This window comes from Anomalospiza imberbis, chromosome 4 (assembly GCF_031753505.1).
Source record: "Anomalospiza imberbis isolate Cuckoo-Finch-1a 21T00152 chromosome 4, ASM3175350v1, whole genome shotgun sequence".
In the NCBI taxonomy this organism is placed as follows: domain Eukaryota; kingdom Metazoa; phylum Chordata; class Aves; order Passeriformes; family Viduidae; genus Anomalospiza; species Anomalospiza imberbis.
This window is the reverse complement of record NC_089684.1, coordinates 26,434,870-26,453,192: the sequence shown is the minus strand read 5'-3', so window position 1 is coordinate 26,453,192 and position 18,323 is coordinate 26,434,870. Positions and strand designations below refer to the sequence as shown.

The 18,323-nt window shown below is 37.4% G+C and overlaps 1 protein-coding gene across 8 annotated transcripts in view; it reads left to right on the top strand.

The window, feature by feature from the left end:
• CCSER1 (coiled-coil serine rich protein 1) overlaps positions 1-18,323 on the top strand; it is a 627,741-nt gene that overhangs the window by 441,038 nt on the left and 168,380 nt on the right. The window contains exons 10-11 of one of the 8 annotated variants that reach the window (XM_068187582.1): positions 12,311-12,410; positions 12,848-13,091. The exons of the other annotated variants lie outside the window; for them this stretch is intronic. Of the exons in view, the coding sequence (XP_068043683.1) occupies positions 12,311-12,364 (54 nt within the window). The 3' untranslated portion in view covers positions 12,365-12,410; positions 12,848-13,091. Of the gene's footprint in view, positions 1-12,310; positions 12,411-12,847; positions 13,092-18,323 lie in introns of those variants that run through there. 8 annotated transcript variants of the gene reach the window in all.

The following is an 18,323-nucleotide window of genomic DNA, read 5'->3' as shown; positions in this document are numbered from 1 at the left end:
CGCTACTGATACACACCTGGTTTTGCTGCCTTTGAAAAAAAGAGATTTGAAGTCTAATGTTACTCTTTACTGCATCGTGCATAGTTCATTTGGGCAATATTACTTGCTCACAAATCCAGAAAGCTTCTCACTTCTGTAGATCATGTAGTGTTGTATTGACTGCAGGCCAGTCTGTCAAATCCAACTCAAACCCTCAGTGCAGAAGAGGCCAAAACTTGCAAGGTAAAAGTTTCCGTGATAAATTCCTGTCCAGGATCTTACTCAGTGAAAAGTTCTCATCCTCCTGATGATCTTCTAGCTCTAGACAGGCAATGGAAATTGACCCAGATGTCTTTAAGGAAAGTCAGAGCTAAACAAAAATATTCCTTAAACTGTTTAATCCCAAATGATGAGTTAAGAGGTATATTTTTTTTTTTTTTTATTTCTTGCTGTTTTTTTCAAAGTAAATGCTAATTAGAAGGCACTTAGGGATCCTGGTTCAGCCAGCAGATGCCAGGGACAAATACACACATCAAGTGCATTATACATTTCTCACAGCATGAAATCTTTAGTATGATACAGTAAGTAACAATTTAAAACCTCAACACATATCTGCTTTCTAGAGAGATCTGCTGAAGAGGATCACAGCCTTCTTCGGAAGTGCTATGATAAGATATGCAGAAAAGCATTGAAAACACTAATTTTAAGATTTCATACTGTGATGGCCCTTAAGTATTTCTGGGGAATGGGACTGGGGGGTTGTCTGGTGCTCCACAAATGCAGTTCTGTGTTTGAAATGTATCATCGTGCAATTTGTACATAACTAGGAAATAAAGCAGAGGCATAAACAGGGCGATCAAAGCTGAATTTGATTTGGGTAAAATGCTTCTAAGTATTTTGCCACACTTTTTCTGATTTTTGGTTTCCTTTTTTTTTTGTTTGTTTGTTTTGTTTGGAGGTTTTTTGGTTGTTTTTAATTTTTATTATTTTAGTTATTCTCCAAAGGGTTTGCATTTTAAATGAAAAATGGTTGGGCTGGAGTACAGACTGAATTTAAAAGCAAGTATATAAGCTGTAAGTGCTGATTTAATAAACCATTAGCCTATTCATCTTGTAAACATCTTTGGAGAAAAACTAATGAACTCATTCTAGACAAAATTGCTTGGTGATAGAGCACCACTGCTGAACACCAGCAGATAATTTGGTGCTCTGAGACTGTGTCTACCCTGCAGGACAGACGCCTGCTGCTGGGCCACCCTTGTCTCTGTTTGCCTGAGTGGAGAACCTCTTACAATGATTTGTAACTCTCTTCCAACCTGTGTGCCCTGCTTGCCTCCCATGGGAATAAGCTGTCAGACAGATGGTGTGTTCCTAATCCTGTCCTCTAAGGCCAGGAGCTTATATATGCTTCAGGGCCAAAAAAAAAATCCTCCCTGCTTTTCATATTAGCTAGAGAGAAAGGGTGCAAGAGCTTATGTGGCTGAGGAAAACAAGAATATTTGAATCCCTCCTGGTTTTGTACAGTAGCTGTAATGCTGGTTTATAGTCTGTATTTTTTAACAATGGTTGGACTGTTCACTTTTTTGCCAAGAATAATGTAGTTATTTTAACAATTTATATCACAAAATGTCAATGACTTCAGAGATCTGTTACTCTTAGAAAACTATCAGGCACAGAAGTTATTCATTATGCCACACATGTTTTAATAGCTCCCAGTTGTTCCACAGATAAAATTAATGGGGAATAATATATATATTACACAGATATAATTAATGGGAATAAGTGGTTGAATTTTAGTTTTAAATTATTGTAGGCAAATGTCCTACTTGCAGACAAATTTAAGGATCCCTTACAAAATAAATTCTGCACAATTTTATACTAGTTTGAAAGTATTGGGATGAAGGTCACTGTGCTCAACAGACAGCAGCTGAAGGGTGAGGGGAATTGCCTTTGGGAGAATTCAGAGGCTGCTCTATCAGAGATCTATGTAAATTAAGTATCCTTATCATCTCTTGGGGGAAAAACCCCTCTTACCAAACATGTTTTCTAACATGTTTTGATACCTAAGTATAGAGGTTATTGGTCAGTGGCTGAAATAGGACTCTAAAGAATTTCAGCTCTTGCTCATTGGTGCAATGGGATTTATTTAGGCAACAAAGAGTAAAAAAACCATCTGCATATCATATGTTCAGACTTTTACTCAGACCAAATATTTCATTTAGCCTTCAGCTATGATAACCACAGACATACCCTATGAAATGTTATTTGTGCCCATACAGTACCATTAATTTTCTTTTAATCTTTCTCTGCCTCAGGAAATATTTCAATTGAATTTTGGTCTTCATGCAAGGAATCAAGAGTACCGAGAGCCAAACTAATTTCCTTGCATATTCCCTTTATTTCCATTTCTTTAATAGATTCACGACCCATAATGCTAATACTGTAGCTATTGTAAAAACATGGTAAATTAAAAAATCCGTATTTATTGTGCCCATCTCTCAATTCCCAACATATTTCTAGAGTTTATTGAATTTCTTGTCATCAGATCTCAGTTTCACTGTTTGGGCTAGTGACATTTTCCTGACTGGCAATTTTATCTTCTCTGCCCTTCCCATTGCTTCTCCCTTTCTTACAGTTTTACTCATCTTCTCAGGCTTCCATGGATTCCTTATGCTGCACACTCTATCGTTACTGGCCAAGAACTATCTCATGTTCCCCTTAAATTTATTCAATTGTCCTAACCTTCTCTCCAGCTTTATAATAATTTTTTTTTTTTTTTGCCTTCACCCCACGTAGAGGAAAGCTGCTGTATTGGCAAGAACGTTCAGAAACGTGGGTGTCATTTGTGTGAGAGCTTGAGAGAGAGGGTATTTTATTCAGTAGCAAATAGTGAACCACTCTGCATTTAATACCCTATTTCACTCAGCATTCTGGTGGCATATTTCTCTTAGATGCATTGAAGCAGCTGTTTGACACAGAATAATGCCTCAGCAGAGCTTGACAACTTTTTTTAAAGCAGGCTTTGGGTGGGTAATGATTATAAAATCAGGATCTCTGCTGAAAGATAACACCTCTAGCAATCTCAACCCTGAGATACTGGTTCAGAATTAACTCAGAGGGAAGTGTACCATCTGTTGCTAAAACCTCACACTAAGAGCTCAGGCAATTTCTAGCTTAAAGGGAAAACGTGGACATGAACCTAGCTAATTAAGGGAAGCGAAGAGAGGGATGGAAGCAAAAACTTTAGCTTCTAGTCTTCTGCTTGTGCCTAGTGCTGATTGTAGAGACAGTGGAGAGAACTGACACTGCAAAGAAAACAATCTGCACAGAAAGTTCTGTCAAATATCCAAAGCAAACAAACGGGAAGCAAATGTTGTTTCATTGCTATTTGATTTATAATAACTTTACTGTATTATGTAAAGCTTCTCCAGGCTCACTTAGGAGGTTTAACTGTTACTGTTCCTTCAGTCCTCGATAATCAGGACTAATTTCTGTGCCAAAAATGTATCTCCAGATAGCTTGTTTACTTCAAGACTGCTTATCAGCCAAACCTAGCAAGAGAATCAAAATTTCTTGTTGGTGCTTCTTTTACATGAGTAGCTTATTTTATGTCTTAATTATTTAATTTAATGGTTTGGGTGACCTGGAACACAAACCAAAATGATCTGTTGAGCTTTGGTTTTGGTTCTCCTAAGAGGGAAAAAAAAGAACATCAAAAAAGGCAAAATAAGAGCTGGAGGCCTCGTCTGGCTGAAATGAAATACAGTGCTCCAGCTTGCTTGCCCATGCCATATCTTCTAGATAATGCAGTGATAAATCTTCCATAAATGTGGAACCTGGGTAAATGCAGATCTGACCTTTTGTTTACAGGGTATCAAGGGAAATCTTTATGAGACCACAGAAGTGATTCAAAAGGTTTAGAAACATTATGAGATGGCAGAATGTGTCCCCTGTGGATAATTCTGACAGCAAAGATCTGACACTGCTTCTCAATGAGCAGTGCCCTTTCTGTAGAGCTTTGAACAAGCCATTTGGTAGTGATGTTTGAGAAACGTTTTTGGTAATACAATTCAGGGAAAAACTGATCTTTGCTGCTATAATTAGACAAGATTTTAATGTTATTAAAATATTGACGTGAAAATATTTCCTCAGTTTACAGATGTTAAGGGTGGTACAATGCAAGATAAAATAGAAAAGATAACATTTTTGGTTTAGGAAGAAAATTAGATTAAGATTTTATACTTCCTCTAATGTTCACTGGTTATGATGGTTTTTCTGCTTATAATTTAAATTGGGGACTTAAATCAGCTCGATTAAAAATCCAGATTGTGTTTTGTTCCATAAAGTGACTCTATTGATTAAGTAAATACAGAACAAAAAAGTTGTGAGCAAGAATGGAGCCATGCTGCTGAATTCCAGATTAAAGTCTGTTCTGCTGCCTGAAGGAGCTACCTTAACAGAATAGCAGTAGAAGGCTGGGACTTTTTTTCTGGGTTAAAACACCACTTCTGGTTTTGGTTTGGTTTTTTTTTTTAAGTTTAGGCATCTTCATAGCCTGTGATTTGGTTTCTGATCTGTACAAATGTACATGTTATGAATACATCCACTAATTATCCCTGTGTGACGTTGGTTCTCCTGGAAGTGGAGAGCAGTTGGATTCAATGATCCAAGAGGTTATTTCCAGCCTTTGTGTATTGTGTGCTCATACACCTGTGGTCACTTCAGCATTCCAGGTGTTCCAACAGGTTGCTACAGCAACAAGCTTCTGCAGGGAGAAGATTATCTGCTGAACATGTTTACTGGGAAGCTGTGGCAACAACTTAACAAACTTTCAACACTGCAAGTAAGCAAACATCTGGGATTGCTGTCTCTGGCACCCTACAGCATCAGGATGTTACAGTATTTTATAAAATGGCCAGAAAGCATTACCTGACGCTGAAATGCTTCTGAAAGGATTACTTAGTTTTTGCAATGCAGGCTGCGTATTTTTGTTTGTGGGTGTTATGTTTGCTTACAGTCTTATCTGTTGTTGGCCTCAGGCCATTAAATAAATACATTAAAATAGTCTAAATAGAAACATAACAGATCAGCAAAATGTGTAACCTCCACACCATAGTATTTTAAAAAAAGGCAATTCAAGAAAAAAAAAAAAATCTGTGCTTTTATATCACCTGTCAGCCTCATTTGCCCTAACTTATGATCTCAGGAATTAGATCATCTGAAAATGGAACAGATGGAGGCTCCTTTAGACTGGGTAGGTGTGGGAATGGGAGGGAGAGGGACACAGCTGAAGGCACCTTCCTGGGTGAGCAGCACTCCTTTAGCACCTGCTATGGCTCTGAGTTGTTGTTTGGTGACATCAGCCTCAGGGATATGTTCACTGTGATTCACTGGCTTTACTGTGGTCTGGCTGCATGAGGGGAGAGAGGAGAATGACATATAGGAGAGTAAATATCAGCTCAGTATATTGGTCAGACCCTTCTGCCAATATTGATTCATTCCAGAGTAAAACAGCTGGCATAATGCAGTTCCCATCTTCTGTCATGCAAGCAATGTGCAGAAAGGATTTCTGCCTGCCATCCCCCTTTCCCCAAGAAAGTGAGCTGAAGCCTGGTATGCTTCAGGCTATTAAAAAGCACTGAAGGTTTCTATTACGTTTGCCTGCATTTTGTTTTTCATTATGAACTGCTTTTGTAATAGGTGAAACTAAAATACTAAAAGTACAGAAACTCTCAGCTACACAAAAGTGCTTTTCTTTGGAAGCTGTATTCTCTATATTACCTAGAAAATATTTTTTTTTCACATAGAAATTCTTCATATACCAGTCAAAAATAAACCCAAATGAAAAAAATCCACTGTTGTGCTATTATGTTTCTCTAGAACCAAAACTTGTTTTAACCTTGTCACATGTTGTATTCAGTGTTTGATTAGCATTTTTGAGTGCATTTCTTAGTTATTTCATTGGTTTCAGTTCCCAGTTTTCTTTTTGGCTCTGTAGGTGTTTTTGGAACAAAGTATGTGCTTTTTTTAGATCATCCATTATCCACACTAGTGTTTACCTTTTTAATGTTCACAGTGAATATGTTAGCTAAAAAACAGGTTTTTTTTGTGTATATACATAAGTTTTTAAACACTGTCATTCTCAGTGTGGCTGGATCTCTTCATATGACTGACATACTGCATCTTTGATATTGATTACAGAAGGAACTGCAGAGTAAATAATAGACAAACTTTTCTTTGTGACAGTGGAAAAAGATAAAATGTACTTTATTTTCAAGATTAAATGGGAGGAGAGACAAGAAACATCTCAGTATCTGTCATTTCATCTAGGTAACTTTCCTGTCTCTGAATTATCAGAACTGGTGTTGTTCACAGACAAGACCTAAAAGTCATTTAAACATAAGCAAACACCAGTTTGCAGCTTTTATAATGAAGATTTAACTGTCACGCATACTGGATTACAAAAGTTAGTCTGTTGTATTTTCATTTTCCCTCTTTGACATATTTTTATAGTCAAGAAAAAGCATTTTAAGGAACAGAAGAAAAATCTAACCCACTTTAAAATTCACTGTTCAGAAGTATGTGCTTTTGAGCTGATGTAAATTCATAACACTTAAAAAGATCTGGCAATAGTTAGCATTCTTCTCTTTTTCCCATTGAATAACAAGTATGAGAAGTTCTTTCTGTCTGCCTATTTAAACAAGGAGCTAACAGTATCAGCTCAGGCAGGCTGAGTAATGTATCATTTTATTTTTTTCCACACTTAGAGTTATTTAATAATAGCCCTTAATGATCTTATTGGTTACAGTGGAAATAGACTCTCCTTGAAACAATGTTTTTAAGCAAAATAAAAGGACTGTTCAAGCAAAGCAGGATAAGCTGTATCTAATACTCTGTCCAGGCTGAGCTGCTCAGTATATGGTTTTTGCATTTCCTCTTAATTTAAACTACTTTTCTCAAGGTCTGCACAGGTATAAACTAAGAGGGAAGTTACACATGGTAGAGTAACAAACTGGGATTTGGTGTGTCTGTGTTAACATCTCAGGTTTGCTGAAAGCTTCCCACGTGGCCTTGTCATGTAGTTTAGGGTTTTGGAACCTCACTACATAGTTATGTTTATAAAAATGCAATATTAATGATTTTTTTCTTCTTTTCTTTGCGTGTCTCATTTATTGTCACTACTTTACTTTGCTGAGATGTGCTTTTTTCTGTGAGCTGAGTGCAGTTCGTGAAATTGTATAGAAGTACCACAGTCTGTATGGAACAGTGAAACAGTTATTTAATTGTTGGACATAAAGGCTTTTTCTTTTATTAAGAAAACACTCTACTTTTCAAATTGCATGAGCACTACCACATACATGGTATCAATATGCTGTATTTTAATATGCAGTGTCACACAAATCTTTCTTAGGTTATCCTTAGCAGAATCTAACTGCCCCAAAAGGCCACACAAATAATTAATTTTTTTTTTAACTTGGTGCTTCCCAAGCTTAGATTGTTTAAAATTGTTCTTGTTCACCTTAAAATTTGCTGTGAAACATTCTATGCTCCCTTTATCTTTTTATTTTTAGACGATGTCACAAAATCCTTAACAAATCTTAAGGTTTTCAAATATTTTTTCTTGCATTGGCTTTAAAACATGACACAGTCTGTGTCTTGTAAACAGAGACCAGTTGAGTTCTGTTCCATTTTATATGACAGACCAGACATCTCTGACTGACAGATTTGGAGCAGAGAGAACAGAGGAACTGACATTATAGCATTCCTTATTGTTCAGCTGTGCACTTACTTCGTGTCTAATTTTTTTTTTCTGCTAAGTTTAACCAAATGTCTTGAGGTGAGATCTGATTGTTTTGATGAAATAACTTCAATATTTAGGTAAGGCCTAGTTTGTCATGTGGCTTTCACAAAAGATGGTTCAAATGAGATATGGAATCCATGTACAGGAGAATTACATGTGGTAATGTTGATGCCATCATGAAGAGATGGATTCAAATGTATTCAGGCTTTTGACATTTTCTGGATTCATTTTTTACAGCTAAAATGTGATTGAAATATGGACTGTCATTGTTCTGCTGAAAGGTGCTTACTTACAGGAGATAGGTATTTAGAAGTTACACTTTTGTACAAAGTGTCTCATTATCACAGGTCAGGTTAGTTAAAAACCTGTGTAGGCACAGCAGGGTCCTGCAGGTGCTGCTTCTCCCTGGACTAAGCATCCTTTTTGTGCCACTGGTAAAGTGTTACAAATGCCTGTGATACATATCTTGGTAATAGATTATGTGTAGCTGTACAGGTAACTGAAACTTAATGGCAAAAAAGGCCAAAAATAGGTCAGGACAAAGGATAAGAAGAAAAATAAACAATTGGTTTGATTGGTGTTTTGTAGCCCATTACAGTCTTTTGTAGTATGGATATGATTTTTCAGCCTGGAACTGTATTTCAAATGATACCACAAATGAGTATTTCCATTCTAAATTTTCTTTTTTTATTAACTATAACATCCTCATGATTGGTAGTTATTTCATAGACTGATTTTTGAGTTTGATTGGGAAAAGGCATAATTGGAACAGCAACTCGGAAGAAGATATAGGACTCAATTATGGGAAATTAGCAGTGATTACTCAGATACGTAACATGAAGAAATTGCATAGTGATTGGGTAGATTTGCTGAAAGGAGTTGGAAAAGCAAATTACTCTGTTGCTCAGCTGGTAGGATCCTGAGAATTGCTGTCAGTTCTGAACCTCATCAAGGAATAGCCATTAGTCAGGTGTACCTTACTGATCACATAAACCAGCTGCAATTTGTAATCGTGGTAGCTGACAGTGTGGCTCACAATGTGAGTGGCATTGTGACACCCAAAAGACTCACTAGCCAAAGCCTTTCCAGGAGAAGCCTTGGCTGCCCATGGCCTGCTCTGAGGGAGGTCTGTGTGAGGATTTTCTTTGAGGACCCTGACTGGCTTGTAGGTTTATAGCTTGCCATCTGGATGTGCCCCAGGAGAAAATCTGCTGGAGGCATCCTGAGCTGAACAGTGCACGACTTTGGCCTGACACTTGGGCCAGCTCTCACCCTGTAGAACTGTGTGTTTCAGACTCAGAACTTTGCAGCCATAATTGCCTGTTGCTGTCCATGATGTACTCCAGTTTAACCTGCAGCTGTTTCCCAAGGGTATGTTCCAAAGCATCCATTACCAGGTGGTCTTGAGGTGAGTGCTGGCTGTGTCAATTGAAGAGGTTCCATCTACTTATTGGAGGGAATGACAACAGCTGAGGTGTCCTTGGGAAATAAAAGCAGACAGTAGTTTACTATCAGCTAAACATCTAATAAATACTCCTACAGAGCCAACTGCTAGACAGCAAATCAAATGCTGCATGCTGAGTACAAACATATATGAAGAAGAAAAGATTAAAATGTAATTTCATTTACTTTAAAAGCAGATAGCATTACATTGATTCATTGGGATATTGATCTTAGTAACCTTAAATAGTGCTTTCCATGTCATTTTCCTTAAGCTCCTAAGTGTAAAGATGTAACCACATATTACCAATGCCTTTTCCTAATAAGTATTACCAATAATATCATAAGGATCTGAGAGGAATTCTGTTGTTAGTCCATTATTGTACCTTCAAATGTTATTTGTTAAAATCACGCCATTTATATTGTGATCTAACTTACCTTTTCATCACCATAAAACTGAGTGATAGTATACTGCTGAATGCTGTAGTTTTCCTCATCTTTATGAGATATGTTATCCTTTTGCAGGGCTAATATATAGGCTACAGAAAATGTCTTAATATATCCTGTGCTTAAATTTGCAATCTATAAAAGGGTAAATGTAAATTTATGTCCAGACTGAAATGCAAGTAGCTTGCACAGTAAACATGGATACATTGGAAAGTAACTTCTAGTCCATTTCCTTGCTCATCTCAGCATTATTTCTCATCTGAGCTTCATTAAGTGGTGCAAACTGCATGTCTGGAGAATTAGAATATGCTTTTCCAAAGGGTTTGCATGAATATCTTCCTTAAGATGCTGTGAGAATGAACAGTGATTTGAACATCCAAATCCATAGAAAGCTTTTAAAGTCTCATCTCCAAGATAATTTTTTTCTAATATTACGTACGTCAACTTTCTTTCCTCCTCCTTTCTTCACCCCAAAAACTTTCCATGGGCTCTGGACACTAAATGAATCTGTTACAAGTGAGTAAACCAAAGTGAGTACCAGTTGTGAACTCTTGTCTTGAAGGGGAGAGTAGAGGCACTGACTTGAAATTGATAGCAATATTCTGATAAAGCTTTTTAAAACTCCATTCTAACTATTTATATATAAAGGAACAGCTAAAGCAGTGGAGAGAGACGTGATTTTCTTTGGCTGCTTACAGTATTTGTTCATGATGCGGGAGATCAAGATTCATTTACCTGTTCTCATGGATGCTCATTTACGTATTCGACAAGGTCGCAGGAGAAACTAGTACTCACCTTGTGATATCTGCAGCTGCCTCCCAAGGGTCTCCTGTGCAGTGTGGGTGGCAGAAAAGCCAGGGTTCATGTCAAGAAAGTAGATTTGGAACTGGGTTGTATTTACTAAGGATGTAGTGGACCTTCACTTCTTGCCTTTGCAGATTAAGCTGTTTAGGGTCCTGAGAAGGACTCGGTGCTGCTGGGTGAGAGGCTGGACACGAGCTGGCTATGGGCACTCACAGCCCAGAAAGCCAAATGTGTCCTGGGCTCATCTAAAGCAGCACGAGCAGCAGGGGAGGGAGGGGATTCTGCCCCTCTCGCTCTGCTCTGGTGAGACCCCACCTGCAGGGCTGCATGAGCTCTGGGGTCCCAGCACAGGAAGGACATGGACCTGATGGATTGGTTCCAGAGGAGGGTCACCAAGGTGATCAGAGGAATGGAGCACGTTTCCTCTGGTAGAAGGCTGAGAGGATTGGGATTGTTCAGCCTGGAAAAGAGGAGGCTTTTGTTTGACTTAATTTTGGCCTTCCAGTACCAGAGATGACCCTACAAGAAAGATGGAGAGGGACATCTTACAAGACCATATCATGACAGGACAAGGAGGAATGTTTTCAAACCAGAAGAGAATAGGTTTCAATTAGGTGTTAATAAAAAAAAATCTTTACAGTGAGGGTGGTGATGCACTGAACAGGTTGCTCAGAGTGGTTGTGGATGACCCATCCCTGGAAGTGATCAAGGGCAGATTGGATGAAGCTTTGAGTACCCTGGTTTAGTGGAAGTTGTCCCTGCCCATGGCAGAAGGGTTGGAACTAGATGGTCTTTGAGGTCCTTCCCAATCCAGGCCATTCTGTGATTCTTAAAGGTCTTTTTTTAAGCCATCTGAGTCAGGTCAGTACAGCTGGGTGATATCAGAGCCAGGGTCCTTGTTACACAGACAGCGAGGCCCCTGGGGTGTGTGCGTGTGTGGAACACACTTCCAGCAGAGTTACAGAGAGAAGGGATCACACAGGTTTGTGAAGTTAACCTTGCTGCAAATCAGTCTTGCACACATTCTCTCTTGAGGTTTAAAAAAATAACGAAGATGGGATTAAATCATCCGTAGTCTTAACAGCTGGATGCTTTATTCATTATAGGACACATCGACTTTCTGTTCCCTTGGGGAAAATACAGCTGTTCACTTCTTATCATACAGAGTTTGTAGTTCCTAAGAGTATATGATTTCAGTTCTCTAAATAAAACATTAGTTATTATATGAAAAAATCACTATTTACAAGTATCCCTATGCCATAATGTGAACAGGAACATCCCAGGGTGAGACTGTGCACCTGTTCCTGTGGTATCAGAAATTAATGGGAGGACTGTAAAACTACATAGATGCTTCTAGTTTTAGGTCCTAGGTCCAGCTGCTGTGCCTTTTGCCAAAGTCCCTTCAGAAAGGAAGGCAGAAGGATGCATCTGTGCAGGGGATTCTCTAAGAGTTGAGCAGGAATATTATTTTCCACTGTCATTTCCCAGATGGATGTAGGAAGAGGAGCCTGTGCTGTATGTTTGTTGTGTCTAATGGGATGTGTTGCTTTGCAGTGTCTTTGAATGTGTTTTCTGTGCTCAGGCAGCGCAGTATTTTTCTCTCCTTAGGCCACTTTGGGTTTCTGAGTATTTTACCTTTCATATTTTGAATTTTAAATAAGTCAGGACTACATGTTAGTATTTTTACTTTTAGGCAGTGCAAGAGGGGAAGAAAACCCTGGGTAAAATTTAAGCTAAAGTTATAAAAAAAAAAAAAACCAACAAAGTAATGATGGAAAATTATATTCTAAGCCCTTTTTTAGTAAGGAGTGATTGACCAGTTACTGATTTGGGTTACAGTATCCTTCACAAACTCCACAGTGTTCCATATTCCCATTGCCACAGCAGAGGTGAGAGCCGTGGTTTTCCTGAGGCACAGGAATGGGTACAGTTCTGCCAGGTGAGCCAGAACAAAGCCTGCCTCTGGCAAAACCAGCGGGGATTCTGCTGAGCTTGTCTCAACTTGGAAGTCATTCTGCATAACTTACCCTAAACACACAGGCATAATTTAGAGATGAAAATTAATGCAGACATGAAAAATTATAAATGAGAATTCAAAGCTTTGGTCGTATTTGACCTTCAAGTTTGGGTTCCTACACACACAGAAACATCTGCATATAGTTTATTAAGTCAGATTACACAGGCTAATGGTGGTCTCCATGGCAAGCTCAGTGGCTTTTTTCTTTTTGCTTGATTTGTAGATGTTCATTCTCTGTGATTTGCAAGCATTCAGTAGTTAATTAGAAATTTGAATTAATCAAAGGTGTTCTATTAAAGAGTGTCTCATTCGTACATTACTTGCTAGTTTCATTTTTATTTTTCCCACCCTTTTTTTAGATTTGATTGGTGTTACTGAATTACCCTCAATGAAATTATCTCCGAATTATGAGATTGTAAGTGTGCCATTAAAGTTTTAAGTTCAAGTATCAGCTCTTGTGATAAATCTCAGAAGATATTCAGAGCTCAAGTCATTTAGCAAAGCACATACAGTTTGAGAAATACTTCACAAGGAGAGGGGAAGGCAAGAGCGTCAGGAGAGGAGGCACAAACTAGAGGGAAAAGCAGTTAATTGTTTTCCTAGCACTGAGACTCATATTAGAAGAATGAGCTGAGGAAGCAAGACATTAGAAAGGACATTAGAAAATTACCTAGGCTTTTAGCTAGGTTTTAAACTCAGCAAGTAACACTTACAAAGCTGAAATTAATTTATTTTAATAGAGGAAGCTTTTTAATCCAAAATGCAGTATTTGGAACACTGTGTTATATTTGTATTATATGAGTTGTGGTCAATAAAAAGTGCAATTTAAGGTAGAACTTTTAGAATTCTTCAGAAAATTGAATATATAGAAATTAATATTTTTACTCCCTTGTGTTGACATTTGGGGGTATCTGGGGTTCCTAGAAAAAGTGATAATTGCAGGCAATTTCTATATTCACACCTTGCTCTGAAAATTGTTGGGCTGTAAGAGAAAGTGTTTGCTTGTACTGTTTCTAGGAGCTGCAGACAGATGATCTGCAGTGATTTAGCAGAAAGTAGATTTTTTTTTGTTCCCTGGAAATTGTATTGTCACATTCAGATGGATTAAGTTGAAAGTTTCCTGGGAAGCCTGTAGATTCTGGCCTAATGACCTTTTTGAATATTGCCAGTAACTTGCAGTATAATTGCATGATAAATTAGCCCAGCCAGAGGAATGACTACAGTCTTTGGATGAAGAGTTCTAAGTTAGCCCTAGAAGCCATCCTCATTCAGCAAAGACAGTAGACAATATCAGTGTACTTCCTGGTGTGGTTCTGGGAGCTGATACAAAAATATAATTTTTTTGTATTCCTTCCCACTAGTAAAAGATCAGAACTGTTGACTCATATTTGTGCTTTAAAGAGATCTCCCTCTCTGTATAAAATACTTACTTGGACTATTTGCAGAACATCTGGTGCCCTTCCACAAATAGGAGCCAAACTTAAGATATATTTTGGATTGGGACTGTCCATTGTTATAACAATTACTTTTTTCTATATCAACTGAAAGTAAAAGCAATTTTCAAATTAAAGCTGATGTAAAATAACTTTAAGGTTCTAAATAGCTGACCTTCTACACTGTAAATGCACAATGATATAATTTGGAAATAGAAGTTCAACAGCTTTGAACAGTGTAATATTTCAAACTGAAGGAAAGGTGCAATGTTCATATTTTGTACTAAATAAAAGGACAGCCATAGTAAAAGTGCAGAGTATCTACATGTATCCTTCTTTACCTAATGTGATGTCTGCCATGTTTAAAGTACTTTGATGATTTCAGAAGCTTGGCAGATTCCTGGGAGATTAAAATATTAAATAGGTAATAAAATTTTGTGGCACAACTGGTACTTTTCATGGCCATCTGTCTTTGCCCATCTTTAGTTATCGTGTCATTATCCAGTTCAGGATATCAATACCTAATTATACTATATTGACATTCTATGATCTGCCATATCAAAGACACTTAGAAAGGTAATAACATCATATCCATAGTTAGTGGAAGTGTCAGCAGTTTTTTGGTAGCAGCAGTATGGAATTTTTAATTGTGTATTTAAGAAGGGGATTATGCAAACAGTTTTCATAAAGCCAAAAACTTCCACGATCTATAGTACTTCCCATAAACACCAAGATCGTGATTATAGTGGTCACATTGGTGTTTTTTTAAATTTTAGAATTTTTTCATTTTCTGAATTTAATGACAAATATTGGCTCATCCAAAAGTCTCTTCGTATTTTAATTAGTATGCTGAAATTTTTTCAGTTAAAAAAGCATGAATTAAAATCTTTCCTGGAGTTCTTGTCAGAAGTACAAAATATCTTCATGTACCAGCCAGGAATGTTCCAAGTCTTAGGTTGTACTGAACAGCTCTGTCTAGCAGCAGTTGTGTGGGAAATAGTTGCTTTTCCATAATTGAGGAAGCTCCTTAGCTGCCAGTCTTTGGGGAATTGTGTGAGGAAGATTTCAGACTTCACCTGTCTCTTCCACTCAAAAAATACATTCTGTTAGAGGGAACACAAACTTTGATGAGCTGTGGTCAGCTGAAACAAATGTCTAACCACAGCCTTTAAAGAGGCTGCTGGATCATGCAAAGTTTACTCTTCAAGGCAAGTGGTTCCAGAGAAGGGGATTACTGCCTCAGTTCAAACTTGAAAACAGTCTAATCTTCTAGTGGCCTGAAGTTTTAACATTAATTTTATAACTGGATAATAATTAATTTTATAGCTATGTTGAATGATTTTGTCACCATACTGGTCTGAATATTAATGTTCTATGTATGATTGCAGTTTTCTTTCTCATCACCTTTGGTAGGGTATACCTGATGCTCCAGCTGAATTTGCATATTAATTTTTAAAATTGTATTTAAAATGTCCATTTTAAAGTGGTTTCATTTCTATGATTTTAACTTACAGTTTGGTATGCCTCTAAGAAGAAAAAAACCCCACAAGTTTATCTTGATTGATCACAATGTTCTGAATTGGCAGTTTTCTGACTGGTTTCTCTGTTGCTTCATTAATTGTTGTTTCTTGTCTTTTTTTATCTCCCTTGCCTATCTGCAATAAAAACACCAAAGAGTGTATTTTTGGGCTTGAAATTATATTCTCTTAAGGGGATATTATCTATTTGTAGAACAGCAAATATATCTTAAATAAAACAACCAAAAAATTCCACCCTCTATAAATAATCTTAATGCAATATCAGATGAATGACTAACCCTCATTTCTATATATGGTTGAAGTCAAACTTCATCTAAAAAGCAAAAAAAATGAAACTTTGAGAAAAAATAAATCCAGAGTCAAAATGTGTGTTCAGGACCACCATCGATAAAGGAAGTGTTTTGGCCATAGCATTAATGCAGAATGAGTTGGATGTTGAGCAAGCTGAGAAAGTTGGATGTTGAGGAAGTTCCAAGTTTTATTTTGGTATTGATTTCAAATCTTGAATTTGGATTGTTTGGATCCCCATTTGTTTGTCTCACATTTGAATGAAAATCAAGCCCAACTTTTTATCTTCCTATTTTATCATTAACAAAAACCGTAAGGTGACTTAAAAATGTAGTTAATTATTTCCCCTGCCCCCCCAACCTTAGGATTTCTTTCATCATATTTTGGCACTGTTTATTGCTCTAGAAAAGACTAGTGATTTTCTGGGACTCTTTCTCATTTTGTCCTTTTTCTCTTACTTGAAAGAGTGCTCCCTGGCCAAGAGATTAGCAAAAGGCAGGTGTATTCTGCCTTCATCTCCCTTCATTAGTACAGCAAGAAAATTCATTAATTTCCTGCTCATACACAGGTGATATGCTGTAAAGGCAGGAAAAGAAATTTTTTCTTGCAACCTCTGACATTTTGTCATTTATGCAGTGCTAAGTTTGGAGCTCTTGGGTTATTTGTCCTTCTGCACAGCTCTTGTGGGCAATGTAGGCAATGCTAGATGCTGCTGCTATGAAGACAATTTGTATATGCAGTTTATGACACCTAAAGGAGCTATTAATTCTATTGCCATTTTGTACTTTAGCAGAAGTTGTAGCTAGATAAATGATGTAATTCCTTATCAGCTTTTGGAAAAGCACATGAAAAAACTAATTTTTATTATTTTTCCTTTATAGGATTTAGTGTCAAGATGGATATTTTTCTCTTTTTTCTCAGTTAAGTAGAAATCATATGCATTTGTGCATGCATAATCTCATAAAATTTCTAATCAGATTACATCAGCCTTTTTCTGCTCCTAAACAGTCCTGAAGGCATGTTGATTTGTATAAAATTCAGTTTGCCAAAAGATAAACAATTACTTTGCTTCCATTCTGAGGCCTCAGAAGCGGCCATGCAGTGTTTTGAAAATGTTAGGTAGAGACTTCCTATATGCATGTGGAAACCTGTTGCAAAAAGGAATAAATTTTTTTAGGTTTATGGTGGCAAAACATTGGCAAGAGAGATGTTGTTTTTAGGTACTCTCTTAAATCCTTGTCTGCAGATTCCAGGAATATATAATGATGGTTGTATGAGGGGATATTATTAGAACATGCATGTATATCTAATATGCCTGGATTCCAAAGGTTAATGGCACCTTATTGTGTTTCATATGCTGATGTGTTCAAAAACTGCATTTGAACAGCTATACTAAAATATTATTATGGCTTGAAATTTGGTTAGAACTAGGGGAATTAAAATTCTTTCAGCCTCAACTGAGTCCCATAATGCCAGTCTGTAATAAATGCACCCAAACAGAATGGCTTTGTCACAACAATGTTGTATGCTTATTTCCCATGTGGAAAACTGAGACAAAGGGGTGCTAAGACTTCAAATGGTCAAAAATGCACAGTTGTTTGAATTTGTTTAGTATGTATTGGTTTTTTACTATTCTTTGGTTTTATTTTTGTAATTTTCAAAACATGTATCCAGAGGAGTTAATTTACAATCCTGGCCTTTCTGTACTTTGTCAAATCAAACCCTAAATACCTCACATAACCCTACAGATATAGAATAAACCCTACAGATATAAAGTTCACAGCTTGTGGATAGCTGTGAAAACTTGGGGGTTGTTGGCTTTGCTGCATTTAGAAACTTAATGGTGGAAGCAAGGAGCTGATTCCATAGGTACTGTTCAGTAACTTTATTGATCTCAGTTATTTAACTCCTTCCAGTTTCTACTTATCAAGGGTATGTATAGCTAGCAGGATCAGTCACTGGGTAGTACTTAACTTGGGCACTGAATCCAAGAGGCACTCTAGGGGAAAATGTGTGGTTATCAGGTTTTGATCTCTCTTGTCAATGTTTGAATGTGTTAACTTCAGTGAATTTTGATGAAACCTTTCTTTTTTCACCAAGGAACAAGACAGAGATTTGCTTGTGTTGAACAAATTCCACAGGTGATTGCTGAGACTAAGGAAAGTTGGTTTTATCCCAGAACAGGGATTCTAGTAGTTTTAGGCTTTTCTTTTCATGTTCTGTAAAACTTTGCAACTTTAGCCTGCAACTGATTTCTTAAAGTCCTCATTTACTGTGTCTGCATGTATATTCCTCTGCTTTTATTCTTGCCTTCTCTCTCTCTCTTTTTTCTCCTTTCACTCTGGGTCCTGTGGCCTTTCTTCCGACTTTCCCCTCAATTTCTTGTCTTTAAAACAGTTGCTTTTTCATTTTTCACAGAGCTTGAGCATCTGCCAAGTAAGTGGATAATTGGGAGTTAAGGAAGGGTTTGAAAGCCCTTTGGGAGCTGCAGACAAAAACCTGGACATGTGGTGGGAGGACTGAGTGCCAGTGAAGTCCTGCTCAGCTGCCTGCAGCATTGTAGGCACATTAGGGAC